The sequence below is a fragment of the Phyllobates terribilis genome, unplaced genomic scaffold (assembly GCF_046119375.1).
Source record: "Phyllobates terribilis strain yellow unplaced genomic scaffold, ASM4611937v1 Scaffold_4__5_contigs__length_816908805, whole genome shotgun sequence".
Lineage (NCBI taxonomy): Eukaryota > Metazoa > Chordata > Amphibia > Anura > Dendrobatidae > Phyllobates > Phyllobates terribilis.
In genome coordinates this window covers 230,183,816-230,199,726 of record NW_027362764.1, presented here as the reverse complement: position 1 = coordinate 230,199,726, position 15,911 = coordinate 230,183,816, and the positions used below count along the sequence as shown (strand labels likewise).

General features: G+C 40.7%; 1 protein-coding gene across 6 annotated transcripts in view; it reads right to left on the bottom strand.

Annotated features, from left to right (window-relative positions):
* Window positions 1-15,911, bottom strand: part of ULK4 (unc-51 like kinase 4) — a 988,030-nt gene that overhangs the window by 167,424 nt on the left and 804,695 nt on the right. For all 6 annotated transcript variants that reach the window (XM_073678125.1, XM_073678126.1, XM_073678128.1 and 3 more), the window contains one exon: window positions 7,193-7,378. In XM_073678125.1, coding sequence (XP_073534226.1) covers window positions 7,193-7,378 — 186 coding nt within the window. The remainder of the gene's footprint in view (window positions 1-7,192; window positions 7,379-15,911) is intronic.

The following is a 15,911-nucleotide window of genomic DNA, read 5'->3' as shown; positions in this document are numbered from 1 at the left end:
TATTTCCATCCAACCAAGTACTGGCTGCAAACTCCCAATTTACTTTTGCTATGTAAAGCTAAATCTATGGTAAAGCTAAAGACAGCAATGGCATAAACCGCCCTAGCAATTCTCATCTATGCCGACATTGTCACTAACTTGCTGCAGTGCTAGGGCATATTCAAGATGGGTTTTCAGTCTGTGAAGGTAAACTATTCACTATTGACATCAAAAGACATACTGAAAATGGTGAGAAATTGTAAAAATGTAAAATTACACAGATCTGCATTGGTAAAATTGTTTGAAAATAGGTGATTTTTATACACTTTTGATCGCTGGACTCAGTAAAAATATCGTAAAAAATGTCATCACATACAGTTATTTTCCCATACACTGACACCATAGGCTTTTTCTTGCACCACACTTTGACCCCTTTGCGTGACCTTTGGTGGATGATTTTGGTGTCATTAGATTGATTAGAAATTAATCGATGCAGTGCTGCAATTGGCAGCTGTGGGCAGAGATTTTCTTAACCCAGCTTCCAAAGAGTGTGGTGGTGTCCATAGCATCCAATCATATCATATCTTTCATTTTACCTCAGCAGTATAAGACATGAAAGCTGCACTGTGATTGGTTGTTATGGGCAGTAAAAACAGAATTTTTTTTTTGTCACAGTTCATAAACAGTGTGGTGGTGTCCATAGCAACCAATCAGAACACAGCTTTCAATTTACCTCAGCAGTAGAAGAATTGAAAGCTGCACTGTGATTGGTTGCTATGGGGAGCAAAGGCAGATTTTCTTTAGACAAAGCTCATAAGAGTGTGGTGATGTACTTATCATAATTCCTTTCAGTATTAATAATAATAATAATTTTATTTCCATAGCGCCAACATATTCCGCAGCACTTTACATTTTAAGTATTTAGTGGTTGTGGTGGATTAAGCTTCTGTTTCTAAAAATGTGATCGAAATGGCTACAAAGAGGTGTCATAATTCACCAGACCAGACAACTTTTGCTACATTTGCAGTTGTTGTTGTGAAGAAACAACAAAGGAACATTACCAACTTTGTTAGAAAAGTGTATTATGCGTACTTTAGTGTAAAACTAGGTGATCAGGACAAGTCGTGGGCTCCACATGTAGTGTGTTCTGTTTGTGTAGAAGAACTACAACAGTGGTCTAAAGGGAAGAAAAAGCTTTCGTTTTAGCGTGCTCTAGTGTATCGCAGTTATGTTCCTGGGCTGATGGAAAAGTTTAACATTGAGTACAATGTGAACGAGTGGAGAAGCTTTATTGATTCATCAAAAAAAAGTGTGAAAGCTGTGCTACTGCACAATGGCAGCAAGTTTGCTTCAGTGCCTGTAGGGCATTCTGTGCACTTGAAGGAAAGCTATGAGAATTTAGGCTTTATTCTCTAGAAACTTAACTATGAAGATTAAGGATGGTCAATAAGTGGTGATCTGAAAGTCCTCTATTTGCTGCTTGGGCAGGAAGGAGGATACATGAAGTACACGGTTTTTGTGTGAATGGGACACCCGGGGATAGGACTCATCAATGGAGCCAAAAAAGTTGGCCAACGAGAACATCTTTGCAATCTGGACTCAAGAACATAGTTGCATAAAATTTAGTTGATCTCACTAAAGTTCCCCTGCCACCACTCAACATTCAGCTTGGACTGATTAAGCAGTTTGTGAAAGCTCTACTGAAAGAAGGAGAGACTTTTAAGTACCTGTGTACCAAGTTTTAGGGACTGTCCAAAGCAAAACTGTCACACAAGGTGTGGGAAAGACTAAGTGCAACACAAAGGGAAGAGGGAAAGGGAGCCCAGACTCTAGGGAAAGGGGGAGTGGAGACATCCTAGGCTGATCTAGTATCATCCTGTCTCCACTAACGTCCCTATATTGGCGTAGCTCGCCCTGTCCTTCCCTGGCGTTAGACTCAGGCTAGGGAAGGGAGGGGATGAGCATTAGTCGATCCCCACTGAACACTAAAAACAACAAGGGGGGACAAACAAGGGAAAATCGCTTAGCTTTAGTTGACTCCAGACAAATGCGCACACGTCCTCTAGCACCAGAGAGGAAGAAGTACTGCTCTTGCTCAAGCCTTCACAAGGGGTAATGAATATCGCAGGCACCTCCCTCTGGCACACAGCAGGTATTTATACACCAAGGCCAGGGTGTTAATTAGCCAGAGGAAGGTAGCCACTGGGTCCTAGTGATACAGTTTCTAAGAAGTTGTCTGTAATGCCAAACGAAGAGATCTCATGCAACCAACTGCAGGGTGACTGTCTGTCACTTCTGACATACTGGTGACAAAAACTGAAGGAAGGCATTTTTGTGAGTCCTGACATTCGGAAACTCATGGAGGACGACATGTTCAAACCAAAAATGAAAGCTGTTCAGAAAAGGGTTTGGGATTCTTTTAAAGAAGTCATGAAGAAATTTCTAGGTAACAAGAAAGATCCAAAATTTAAGTTCATTGTGGAGAACATGTTGAAACATTTCAAAGCCTTGGGTTGTCTGATGAATTTGAAGTTACATTTTTTACATTCCCATTTGGACTACTCTCCTGAAAACCTTGGTGCGGTTAGTGAATGTGCAAGGAGAAAGACTTCATCAGGATATCAAGGAGATGAAACGACGATACCAAGGTAAATGGAACGTGAACATGATAGGGGACTACTGCTGGATGCTTCACAGAAAAGATCTGCAAGCCTTCTGTAAGAGAAAATGTATCAAGGGAAGCTTAGATGAGAAGAGGAAAAGGTGCAAGAATTCATTTCCAATAAAGTTGCAGAATGAATGTTCAATAAATTTTTATATATAATATTGTGTACATTTTTGGCTACAATAAAAAATGTTCTTGTTCATCTCGCTTGTAGGTAATTTCACGTGTGTTTTGTGCAAAATCCATATGTGATGGTTAAAAATAGAAGTGTTTTTTTAAATCAGGGCATAAGAAAACATAAGGATCAGTCATTGGATTTGAAAAATTTTTCATAAACCCAAATTTTGCATACCTGTGTTATTCAACAGTTAAAGGGGTGTTCCAGCCTAAACAAGTTACCACTTATCCATGGCATAGGTGCTAAGTGTTGGACTGTGTGTGGCAATAAAACAGCCCAAAAAAGTTTTTCCTTCCAATACTTCTTTATAATTAACATGATACATTATTCTTCCATATAAATATAGCAAAGAAAAATCAATCACCATTATCACCAGGGTGAAATAAGTCTTTGTAAACTAGGTATAAACGGCTCAATTCCAGCAATACACTGCAGAGGCACTGCATCAGGGATAAAATGGTAAAATGGATGTTTTGTGGTCTTCCCCTTTTATTCCCTTTATATTGAAGAAAAATGTATGCTGTGAATTGAAGTTTATTACAAAGAAGTCGTGGAGCAAAAAACGTTTATGTGCACTGGTTGTTTTATTGATTGCTAGTGGATAACAGCTTTCGAGAAAAGCTGTACATGGTACTTCAAGAAGAAGGAGTTCTATTATGTGGTATAAGGGTCATTTAACTGAAGATTGGTGTGGGTCTCACCAATGGGATCCCCACTGACTGCAAGAATCTCCCATGGCCTCCAAAGTGAATCAGGGATTTGAATGGTGCTTCTGCCCTGCTGCTCTAATCAAGTGTATGGTGCTGAAGATACCCAGAGATTGCTGAGCATAGCACTCAGTGTGACCAGATAGGACAATGCATGGTGCCTGGTTGTCCTGCTGAAGTAAAGATCCTTTTGCAACGTATAGTTTAAGCTGTTTTTATTACACAGCGCAAAAACCAACTGTACAGCACACATCCAGACAGATGGGTTTAAAAAGCCCTTTTCTTAAACCCGGGTCTTAATGTGTGCTGTACAGTTGGTTTTATACTTGAAAAAAACGCTGGTTCAGTGTCGAAGGCCATTGTGTAATAAAAACAGATTAATCTATACCTTGCAAAAGGATCTTTACTTCGGCAGCGCTGTTTACCACTCCAACACTGTGCATAGTCCTATCTGGTCAATTATCCTGGAGGATTTCATCCACCAGGCCATATGACAGCAGCATCTGATATTACGCTTTTACAGGAGTTGTGCCTATATAACTTCCTTAGGTAAGTTTGATCTCCATTGTCTTCGTGATAGGCTATCACCCTATGGTCTGGTGTGCTCTGTTCCCTTTCAAGTTCTTGCTCTTCATCAGTGTGATAGATTTAATGTTGCATTCAATTCTTCCTGGACATGGTTTAGCATCCAGGTGAAAATGAGGGACCCAAGTCATGATTGGTGGTTTTGCCAGCATTGGGACCCACAGTGATCTAAAGGGCTATTCAAGAATAAACCTATTACTTGAATAAGTGATAAATTGTTTAGGCTTAATTTACATTACAATGGATAAACTCTTTCATCCTTGCATTTACGAAAAGTACCAAAAAAACATAAAATAAAATTGGGGCCCCCTCCATGATGTCAGTATGTCAGCATAGGGTATATGATCTGGGAATGTTCAATTGAAAAAAACACCTTATTTAATAAAGCTTTATTATTATTAATATAGCAATGCAGATTGGATTGTTATTGTCCACTGCATTATTGATGAGGAGCATGGAAACCCTTTACTGCAAAACATCTGAATTCACAAAAAAACAGAGTATTATAAAGCAAAGCTCATTGTAGTCTAGTCATTTGGTAGAACAGCACACAGTAGCTACGAATGTACAAACATTACCGTAGGGAAGCCAAATAAATAGATAATTGTGAGAATAACATCAGGACATAACCTTTATCTGCAATGAAATAACCTGTGCAAATATATTACACACTGAGCCCCGTAAAAAAAGGAGTTTTGCTTTGCATATGCTCTTTCTGTCTTCTGGAAGGAACACGGTGCTTGCAATGTTATGGGGTTGCTTTGTGGAGCATTACCGTCCTATATTCTAGCCATACATTACAGTAAGTCTTCGACCATCAGTGTACAATTGCATTGCTTGATGATGCGATTGTATAGGGTAATGTACCTCTGTAATCTTGTCTAGGATATTACATGACTATGACAAGTAATATCTTTACAAAGGTTGTTTTCTTGTATATTCAGCAGATATGAATTTTCACCACTAATGGAAATTGAGATTCCCAGCATGGGACATGTAACATAAAATGCTAATGATAATGATGGGGGTTATCTGCTTTCAGCAAGCACAGAGAGTTACACTGCTACTTGTGTCTGAGAGTGAATCTGCCATGTTATCATAAAACCACAAACCACGGGCTGTAGGACTGAACATTATTATCGCACTGATTACATTTGTTATAAACTTATGATGTAGTTTACTGGACACATTACAATGTAATGGCTTCTTTTAAAACCATTATAAAAATGTAATATAAGGATGTCTTGCTAGCACATCTTCTGTTCTCCCACAAACTCCAAGCTAGCTTAAAGTCGTTCTTCTTTCATTCGCCTGTCTGCTGTGAGATTTAGTCCAGCTATGCGGTACACAAAAATACCTATTTGCAAAGCATTTTAAGATACCTTCTACTTGTTCCCTTATCACGAGGACATTCCAAAAAAAGGTAATGGAATAATTCATTGATATAAAAGGACTAGGAGCTTGTACTGATATAAAAAGACAATATGGGGCTGATGGAGCGGTAGAGCACCTGGCATGTAAAAAGATAAATATGTAGGTTTAGTAATATCTACATCTTCATTGGGTCACATTACTAATCACAAACCAGATATCTGGTTCATAGTATCGGGTTTACTCCCTGAATCTCACTCTTTGTGTTTCATTCATTTATAAAATAAAATAGGTCAAATTCCCTGTACAGCAAACAGAATAATCTGGACATCATGGAATGATACAGAATATTACAACCACCACAACAATAACAACAACAACAACAACAAAAAGCAATGACCTTCTTGTCACTTAAAGGGGTTGTCCAGATTTGGGATAAAATTCTGTAGTCACACTAGGTGACAGCAGACTTCTCAACCCTCACAGTGTGAGCACTGCATGCTGTCAGGACTCTACGGTGCCACAGGCAAGAGTGGGTGGCCATGTGACGACTTTCCTACGTCTGGCCACATGCCGACTACACGTTCTCAGCCTCAATTCACTTGTATTGAGCGAGGCTACGCATGTTTATTTGCAATGTGGCTGAAAGTATGTAAATTGCAAATTAGCAGTCACATGACTGCCTGCTCTCGCCACTGGCACCAGAGGATCTTGAAAGCATGCAATACGCACGCTGTGAGGATTCTTAAGTCTGCAGCCACATGGAGTGACTGCAGACTTTCATCAGAAACATGGACAACCCCTTTAAATATTCAAGTGCCTTGCAATCTGCCTCTTTATTTCACTTTAATAAACTTGGGTAGATAGAAATGAAGCTGGAGTGGCATGGGAGTTTGCTTGCCCTGTTAATCACTTTTTGGTTAAATTTCTGCAAAGCCCAAGCTGTTGTGTATGGGCATTAGCAACCATATGAACTACTTTTGCTTACTCTGCGCTGCCTAAGATCAGATGTGCACATGAGCTGGAAGCTTTCTGTGCCTGTGTCAGGACCTCCAGAATTTTGAGTGATGTGGATGTGGTAGTGCATCTTGAGCACTATGGATGTAAACATTGGATGTCAGCCACCATGTTCATTGCATTAAAGATAGTGGTAGTCACATAGGTAATGTGCAGAAGTGTTTACACCGAACAGCAGCCACCACGTTCATTGCACTCAAGATGGTGGCTAATCGTGTGACCACTTTCCGGACTGTGCTTTTATGCACAGGCACTGCAGGCTTTCAGCTGTTGTTCAGGTATAAGGATTCTGATTCCTGTATCTGTGCATGTGTAGAATGCTTTCAGCAAGTGCTCAGAAACACTTGTTGCATTATCTCATAATGACTGTACAAAAATGTATTCAGAGTAAAAGTTCACAATTTTTTATCTTTTAACTACATAATAATGAAAGTTATATCTTAATCCCTAGAATTTGTAAGTATAAAAAAATTTAATTTTATTTGTACAAAGACATCTAGAAATCTTCTTTAGAGATTTTGATAATACTTTTACATCCATACAATACTGAGCATAAAATTGTGTCTCATAACTATGATGTATTGTTATTGTTAGAAGATTTATCATAGGCGGCCATACCGGCTAACCATGTTCATAATGGTTAACCTAAAATGGCACAAAATGAATAATAACACATGTCTATTGACTTACCAGCCTCTTAATTACTCTCAGCAGGAGTTTTTGCTGCTTGGGTTCCCTCTTGGTCATCAAAACTTGAGCAAAACTTTCCATGTTATCTGGGGTCATACTGTCCTGGTAGTCTCCACCATAAAGCTGGACCATCAGTGATAGGCATTGCGATGAGTTTTCATAGATTTCTGGGTCTTCTGATGGCAGCTAAAAAGAAAAGCTCTAGCATTATTCTCTACGGGTAAAAGTTCTTTATTTTCTCTTTTTAGTTTAAAAAATAATATCTTCCTACATTACCAATCTAGCCAAGAGGCTCACGTGAGAGTTTCTGGTAATCATTGACAATATCTATGGAAAAAATAGGCTATGAAAAATGTTTGCAAATTAATTTTTGTTTGTGAGGTCTTCCACTGGGAAAGCAGTGGAAGAGTGAAGTGTATATGAAATACATATTGGGGCTGATTCACTAAGACTGAGGTAGCGCAATGCCCTGTCCTTCCCCCGCCCCTCCACAGTTCTACCCATTTTGGCTAAGCTGGCCAAATCTGGAGTGGAAATGCCAAAAGTCACAGAATTGTTGAGCAACTTCGTCGATATCAGAGTAGTTCGACAGACATTGGTCTTATGTGTAGGGGCGTCTTAAGGCTAATTTTGCAAAACTCTGAATTCTCACACTGGTCACATTCATTTACAGCTCGGTTAGCTCATGTACAATGGGGATGGGTGCACAAGATATGTGCTATTGAAGCTAGCAATGTCTCGTCCACAAAACAGTAGAATAATGCATACTGCAATTTTTCTCATGTGAACTAACACATCAACCTGACTTATTTGTAGAGGTGAGCAAAAGATTTGGAAGACCATGGTTCAGTGGCCACATAGAAAGTCATTGGTCCTGACTTGAGACAGGTTCCTGCAAATCGTTTTGCTCAAATGCTTATTTGGTCAGTGTGCAGTCCCTTGTGCACGTAGACAACACATTGACCTTTAAATGTGATTTTCTAAACTGCACCATATGCAATAGAAATACTTTGTGGACTGAAAAGTTTTTCTAACGCAGATATTATTACACATTGTAAGCCACAGATTTATATTTGGGTTTGTTATATGGGCACATTTTTACAACTCATGAATTTAATTTTGGTTTCATCAATTCAATTTAAGTATAATGTATGTAAAGAGCTGTGGAATATGATGATGCAAAGCATAACAAATAAATAAACATATAGTAGAAAAAATAAAATGCATATCCTTTAAAAAAAAATTTTAACTAGATATTTTCTATTTCTAAAAAGGTTCCTGGGATGGACATAATAGTATATGGGTACTTTCTGCACTATCATATGCAAAACAGAATTTTTCTTATTTTTACAATAACCTGAATCAAATATATCATGTTTTAAAGAGAAAATTGTATATCCCCACAGATTTATAAGACCCCCTCAGATTTAGAATACATAAAGTAGAAAATGAAGGGCAGGACAAATTCCCCCAAATTCTTTAAATGTATAAATACAACAAAAACAGTCCACACAGGTGGGTCTCCTAAATGATGGTAATGGAGAGTTGGTCACTCAGGATTAAAAGAAGGCAAAATTACTTTTTTTTTTTAAAAGAATGTTTTTATTAACTTTTTTGGATTACAAAAACACAAAATATATAAACAAAAGAAATATAGTAATAAATGGTTGATTTGGCTCAAGAGAACCCATTCTATATACAGGTTAATGAACAATAAAATAAACTTTAACAGTGGCGTCAAATGAGCACCAATACCACATTTCTCTGAAAATAAGACAGGGTCTTATATTATTTTTTGCTCTGAAAGATGGGTTAGGGCTTATTTTCAGGGGATGTCTTATTTTCTTTTCTCCATGAACAACAATATCAACATTTATTCAAATATAATTATGTCATCACACACACTGCACATACACATATATACACACACTGCACATACACATGTATACAAACACTGCATATACACATATATATACACACACTGCATATACACACACTGCATACTGTACCACATAGCAGCCTTTTACTGAAGCTACAGCAGCAAGGACTTGGGGGAACTATATGTAGATGGGTAAGGAATTGGCTAAATGATAGGAAGCAAAGGGTCATTGTAAATGGTACATTCTCTAAATGGGATATAGTCAGCAGTGTGGTGCCACAGGGATCTGTGCTAGGACAGATTCTTTTTAACCTTTTAATTAATGACTTAGTGGATAGGATTGTGAGCAAAGTGTCGACAACAAACTATGTAGGATATTAAAATCTGATCTTGATGTTACAATATTGCAGAACGATCTGGATAAGATGACTGAATGGGCAAACACTTGGCAGATGAGGTTCAATGTAGATAAATGTAGAGTAATGCACCAAGGACGGAGTAATCCTATTGCTACATATAAAATAAATGGGAGTATAAATGTAGCACCCTGAGGATTCGGCTGCTACAGGGGTATTGCACCTCAACCCAGAGGTGTGATATTCCACTCCCGGGTAAGGATGGAGTGTGGAACTGAGCTCGGTCAGCTGCATGCACTACACATATCCCATTTCCGAGGAACAGACCAACGGTACTCCCACTTAGAAATGTGCAGGTACGACCGAGTCTGTTCCTGGCTGGAGTGGGAGGGGGGTGGTACATCCCAGTAGTGTAGGGGCAGATAGGGGGAGCAGCCTGGGTAAAGATAGGAGCTCATTGGGTGCTGGTCACCTGAGCTCACACATAGAGGGAGTATTTAAGGTGGGCACCATCTAAGATCAGGGTCAGTCAGTCTGTCAGAGTGGAGTCAGTCTGTGAGAAGCCAGAGGAGGAGAGCAGAAGAGCAGCCCCAGCCCAAGAGAGAGAGTGAGAGAGGAGAGAAAGAGAGACCCAGAGGGGGAAACAAAAAGGAACTCTGAGAACCCATATACAAACCTAGGGTGAAGAGTTGGCAATAGGGTACCGGATCCCAAACTGGTGGGGGCTAAAGCATACCTCAGCCAGAGACCGGAGGCCGTGGGCAGGATCTGCCACGGCCACCCACCACATCCACCCTGAAGGCAAACCACGTGTAGGGTCAGGGAACCCAAGGCCAAGGGTCTCCCAACAGAAGGCCCGAGGGAGCTGGACCTAGGTGGATCCCTGGTGGGGACGGCCAGAAGAAAGGACAAGAAGGAGGGCTCAGGGACACGCTCCGGACTTGCTTGGGGGTTGGCTGAATCCAGGACCTGGTGGACGCAGCACGGCTCGGGTGGTCACTGAAGGCCGGAGTGACCGGAATATCTGCAGTAAGTAAACACCCTGAACTGCACAACCCGACTCTGTCTTTACTTAACATCTACGCTGCACCACCACAACCCCCATCCTCTGCACCTGACCCCCTGAGGCCATACCCCTCCCGTTGGGGGTTATACCATCTAAAGCTGCACCAACACCATCAGCCTCAGCGGACCCTGCTGCAGCGGCGGCCGTAGTGACCGCAATCCAACGGGTGGCGTAGTCGACATAAAGAACTTTGTAACATCAGTAAGGACTGCCACACACTGAGCTTGACACCCTGGGCACGGACCGGGTCACAGCCACTCGGAGACTACAACCCCCATCTGATCCGGCTCCGGGTATTCCCCTAAAGAATATGGCCCAGGGGGCGCGTCATAATCGTAACTACAGAATAGGAGAAGGACTTGGGCATTCTGGTTACATGTAAGCTGAGCAGCAGTACTCAATGTCAAGCAGCAGCATTAACAGCATTATCATGCATGAAATGATCTCGATGGTCCAGATGGATGGAGTGGAGGATGGCTGGTTGATGGACACCCCATGCAAACACGGCTACGGCGCCAACAAGGAGGAGGTGGAGTAATGTTTTGGGCTGGAATCATGGGGAGAGAGATTTTCGGCCCTTTTAGGATCCCTGAAGGGGTAAAGATGAACTCCATAATGTATGTTGAGTTTCTCAAACAGCACTTCCTGCCATGGTTCAAGAAGAAGAACCGTGTATTCTGCAGCAAGATCATTTTCATGCATGATAATGCACCGTCTCATGCTGCACATAACACATCTGCATCTCTGGCTGCTGTGGGCATAAAAGGGGACAAACTTATGGTGTGGACCCCATGCTCCCCTGACCTCAACCCCATTGAGAACCTCTGGAGCATCATCAAAAGGAGTGTCTATGATGGCGGGAGGCAGTTCACATCTAAGCAACAGCTCTAGGAGGGTATTCTGTCCTCATGCAAAGCAATTGAAGCAGAAACCATCCAAAACCTGACAAATTCAATGAATGAGAGAGTTCAGAAGCTCCTTTCGAACAAGCAAATGTGCAAATGTAACATCACCTAGAATAAAGTTTTGAGTTTTAAACTGTTTGATTTCAGTTTGTAATAACCTGCTAATGCTTATAATTTCAAAAATGACCATTTTTTTGTTCTTTATTAAAATGAAAAGGTTGAAAACTCTGCTGTGCATAATAATTTGGAACATGCATTTTGAGTGCAATTTGAGTGTTTTATTTTTTAAAAAATATACTGTTATCATAGGCAGTTTGTGCAAAAACCTTTCAATTCTACTCTAATAGTTATTTGACTGGAAAATTACAATGACTGCAATTCATATAGGTAATTTGGGAAAATCTGAGAAAATATTATTTGCATAATAATTTGGAACACAGTGTATATGTGATAGCCAGGATGTTTTTACTAAGGACAGGCGTTGTAAACTATACTGATAAATTTTTTATGAAGAAAACCTGTAGAAAGTAGAAGCCTAGATGGGGGCAACTGTGGATATAGTGTTTTTGGATTTAAAGAAGGCATTTGACAATGTCCCACATAAATGCCTAAAGTTTTAGAAAGTAAAGTTTGTAATTGGAATGAAAACTTTCTCAAATACCCGTGCCCAGAGAGTTGTGGTGAATGACTGATACGCTAAATGGTCTCCATTTATAAGTGGCATACCACGGTTCAGTGCTGGGTTTGTTCTTATTTAATGTACAGGATTAATATTTTTGCAGACGACACCAAACGACGTAGTTTAGGGCAGTCTATGGAAGTTGTTCATAAATTGTAAATTGACTTGAAAAAAAAAACTGATTGTTTAGACATCAATTTGGCAAAGTGGATAACTGTCAAGTTATGCACCTGGGCACTAATATGTGGGCATCATATGTTATAGGAGGAATAACACTAGGAAAGTCACATGTGGAGACGCATCTGAGTGTACTTCTTGATCGCTGATTAAATAACAGCATGTAATATCAATCTGAGGCTTCTAAGGCCAGCAGGATTTTGTTATCTAGTAAAAAAGGTATGAACTTGTGGGAAATGGACATAATACTTCCACTCTACAAAGCGTAAGTCCGATCCGATCTTCAATATGCAGTTCAATTCTGGGGACCAGTTCATAGAAAAGATGCCCTAGAGTTAGAAAAAGTACAAAGAAGAGCCACAAAACTAATAAGGGGCATGAAGGATCTTAGTTATGAGGAAAGATCAAAAATGTAATTTATTTAGGTCTTGAGAACAGACGTCTAAGAGGGTACAGGATTCAATTGTACAAGTACATACAGTGCCTACAAGTAGTATTCAACCCCCTGCAGATTTAGCTGGTTTGATAAGATGCAAATAAGTTAGAGCCTTCAAACTGCAAACGAGAGTAGGTTTTATGAACAGAAGCATAAATCTTACAAACCAAAAAGTTATGTTGCTCAGTTGAATTTTATTAAATTTTAAACATAAAAGTGTGGGTCAATTATTATACAACCCCTATGTTTAATATTTTGTGGAATAACCCTTGTTTGCAATTACAGCTAATAATCGTCTTTTATAAGACCTGATCAGGCCGGCACAGGTCTGTGGAGTTATCTTGGCCCACTCCTCCATGCAGATCTTCTCCAAGTTATCTAGGTTCTTTGGGTGTCTCATGTGGACTTTATTCTTGAGCTCCTTCCACAAGTTTTCAATTGGGTTAAGGTCAGGAGACTGACTAGGCCACTCCAACACCTTGACTTTTTCCCTCTTGAACCAGGCCTTGGTTTTCTTGGCTGTGTGCTTTGGGTCGTTGTCTTGTTGGAAGATGAAATTACGACCCATCTTAAGATCCTTGATGGAGGAGCGGAGGTTCTTGGCCAAAATCTCCAGGTAGGCCGTGCTATCCATCTTCCCATGGATGCGGACCAGATGGCCAGGCCCCTTGGCTGAGAAACAGCCCCACAGCATGATGCTGCCACCACCATGCTTGACTGTAGGGATGGTATTCTTGGGGTCGTATGCAGTGCCATCCAGTCTCCAAACGTCACGTGTGTGGTTGGCACCAAAGATCTCGATCTTGGTCTCATCAGACCATAGAACCTTGAACCAGTCTGTCTCAGAGTCCTCCAAGTGATCATGAGCAAACTGTAGATGAGCCTTGACATGACACTTTGAAAGTAAAGGTACCTTACGGGCTCGTCTGGAACGGAGACCATTGCAGTGGAGTACGTTACTTATGGTATTGACTGAAACCAATGTCCCCACTGCCATGAGATCTTCCCGGAGCTCCTTCCTTGTTGTCCTTGGGTTAGCCTTGACTCTTCGGACAAGCCTGGCCTCGGCACGGGAGGACACTTTCAAAGGCTGTCCAGGCCGTGGAAGGCTAACAGTAGTTCCATAAGCCTTCCACTTACGGATGATGCTCCCAACAGTGGAGACAGGTAGGCCCAACTCCTTGGAAAGGGTTTTGTACCCCTTGCCAGCCTTGTGACCCTCCACGATCTTGTCTCTGATGGCCTTGGAATGCTCCTTTGTCTTTCCCATGTTGACCATGTCTGAGTGCTGTTCACAAGTTTGGTGAGGGTCTTAAATAGTCAGAAAAGGCTGGCAAAAGAGATCTTTAATCCACACATGTGAAGCTCATTATTCTTGGTGCCTGAACTACTTCTTAATACTTTAGGGGGACCAAACAGAATTCTTGTGGTTTGAGGGGTTGAATAATAAATGACACTCTGAATTAACTTTTAACGTTTTTAAAAAAAACAAAAAACAAAAACAAAATTTGCTGCAGTGCATTTCCCACTTCCAGGCTGATCTACAGTACAAATGTCACAATGCCAAGTTAATTCCGCATGTGTCAACCAGCTAAATCTGCAGGGGGTTGAATACTACTTGTAGGCACTGTAAATGACCCATACAAAAAGAATATGGTGAAAAGCTGTTTCATGGGCATTGCCTCCATCTGGAGAAAAAAAGGTTACATTTTCATAGGAGGCAAATCTTTTTTACTATAAGGCTGTGTGTACACGATGCGTTTTTAATGTGTTTCCGCAGCGTTTCCGCAGCTGCAAAAAGCTGCGGAAAAGCATTAAAAACGCATGGTAGAAGGGCAGCAATGTTCCCCAATGATAATCCGCATGTGCTGTGCCCATGCTGCGGATTTTTCCGCAGCGTTTATGCTGCGTTCAAAAATCCGCAGCATGTCCATTAATTTTGCGGAAACGCGGCGTTTTCGCAGCCATTGACTTGCATTAGAAAGCGCCAATACCGCAAGACTGCATTTGTACTTGCGTTATTGGCGCGTTCTAATATGCGGATGGTACCCGAGTGTGGAGAAGATGAGACTCTCCTCCACACCCAGGTACCATAAAAAAGCTGTAAAAACAAGAATAAAGTAAAAAATAAATGTATACTTACCTTCTGTCGGCCCGCGCACCGCTCCTGCTTGGTTCCCGGCACTTTGCAGTGAGTTGAAGGACCTGCGCTGACGTCAGAGTCATGTGACGGGTCACGTGACGCTGAAGTCGGCAGGTCTTTCAATTCATTGTTGCCGGCAAGGGAGAACGGAGTGAGCGGGATACCGGGGGCCATCGGAGGGTAAATTATACATTTATTTTCTTATTTTTACCACTCTCTCGGGTCACACTATATAAATCCATGCTGTTTGCATGGATTTATATAGTGTGACCTAGTTGTCACAAGCACTTTCCAAGTGATGCTAATCGCTTGGAAAGCGCTTGTCAATCCGCATGCGGATATGTCAGTGGGTAACTGCTTCATTTCCGCATGTCCCTGGCAGGAAAACGCATGTACAATCCGCATGCGTTTTTTTCTGTCAGGGAAATGCAGAAACGCTCAGGAAAAAATCCTAAGCATTTCTGCATCCTGTGCACATAGCCTAAGAACAATTAATCAGTTGAACAGCTTACCTAAGCAGCTGGTCACAGCAGGAACTGTTAATGGTTTCAAAAAGGGCTTAGATCTTTCTTTTTTTTTTTAGAAGAAAATAAATACTTTTTTTTATGTACTGTGGGGAAAATAAGTATTTGATACACTGCCGATTTTGCAAGTTTTCCCACCTACAAAGAATGGAGAGCTCTATAATTTTTTTTCGTAGGTACACTCAAACTGTGAGAGACAAAATCTAAAAAAAAAATTCAGAATATCACATTGTATGGTTTATACACAATTAATTAGCATTTTATTGATATAAGTATTTGATCACCTACCAACTAGCAAAAATTCTGGCTCTCAAAGACCTGTTAGTTTTTCTTTAAGACGCCCTCCTACTCTGCATTCATTACCTGTATTAATTGCACCTGTTTGAACTCATTACCTGTAAAAAAGACACCTGTTCACACATTCAATCAATCACACTCCAACCTCTCCACCATTGCCAAGACCATAAAGCTGTCTGAGAAAACCAGTGATAAAATTGTAGACCTGCACAAGGCTGGGAATGGCTACAGGACAATAGTCAAGCAGCTTGTTGAGA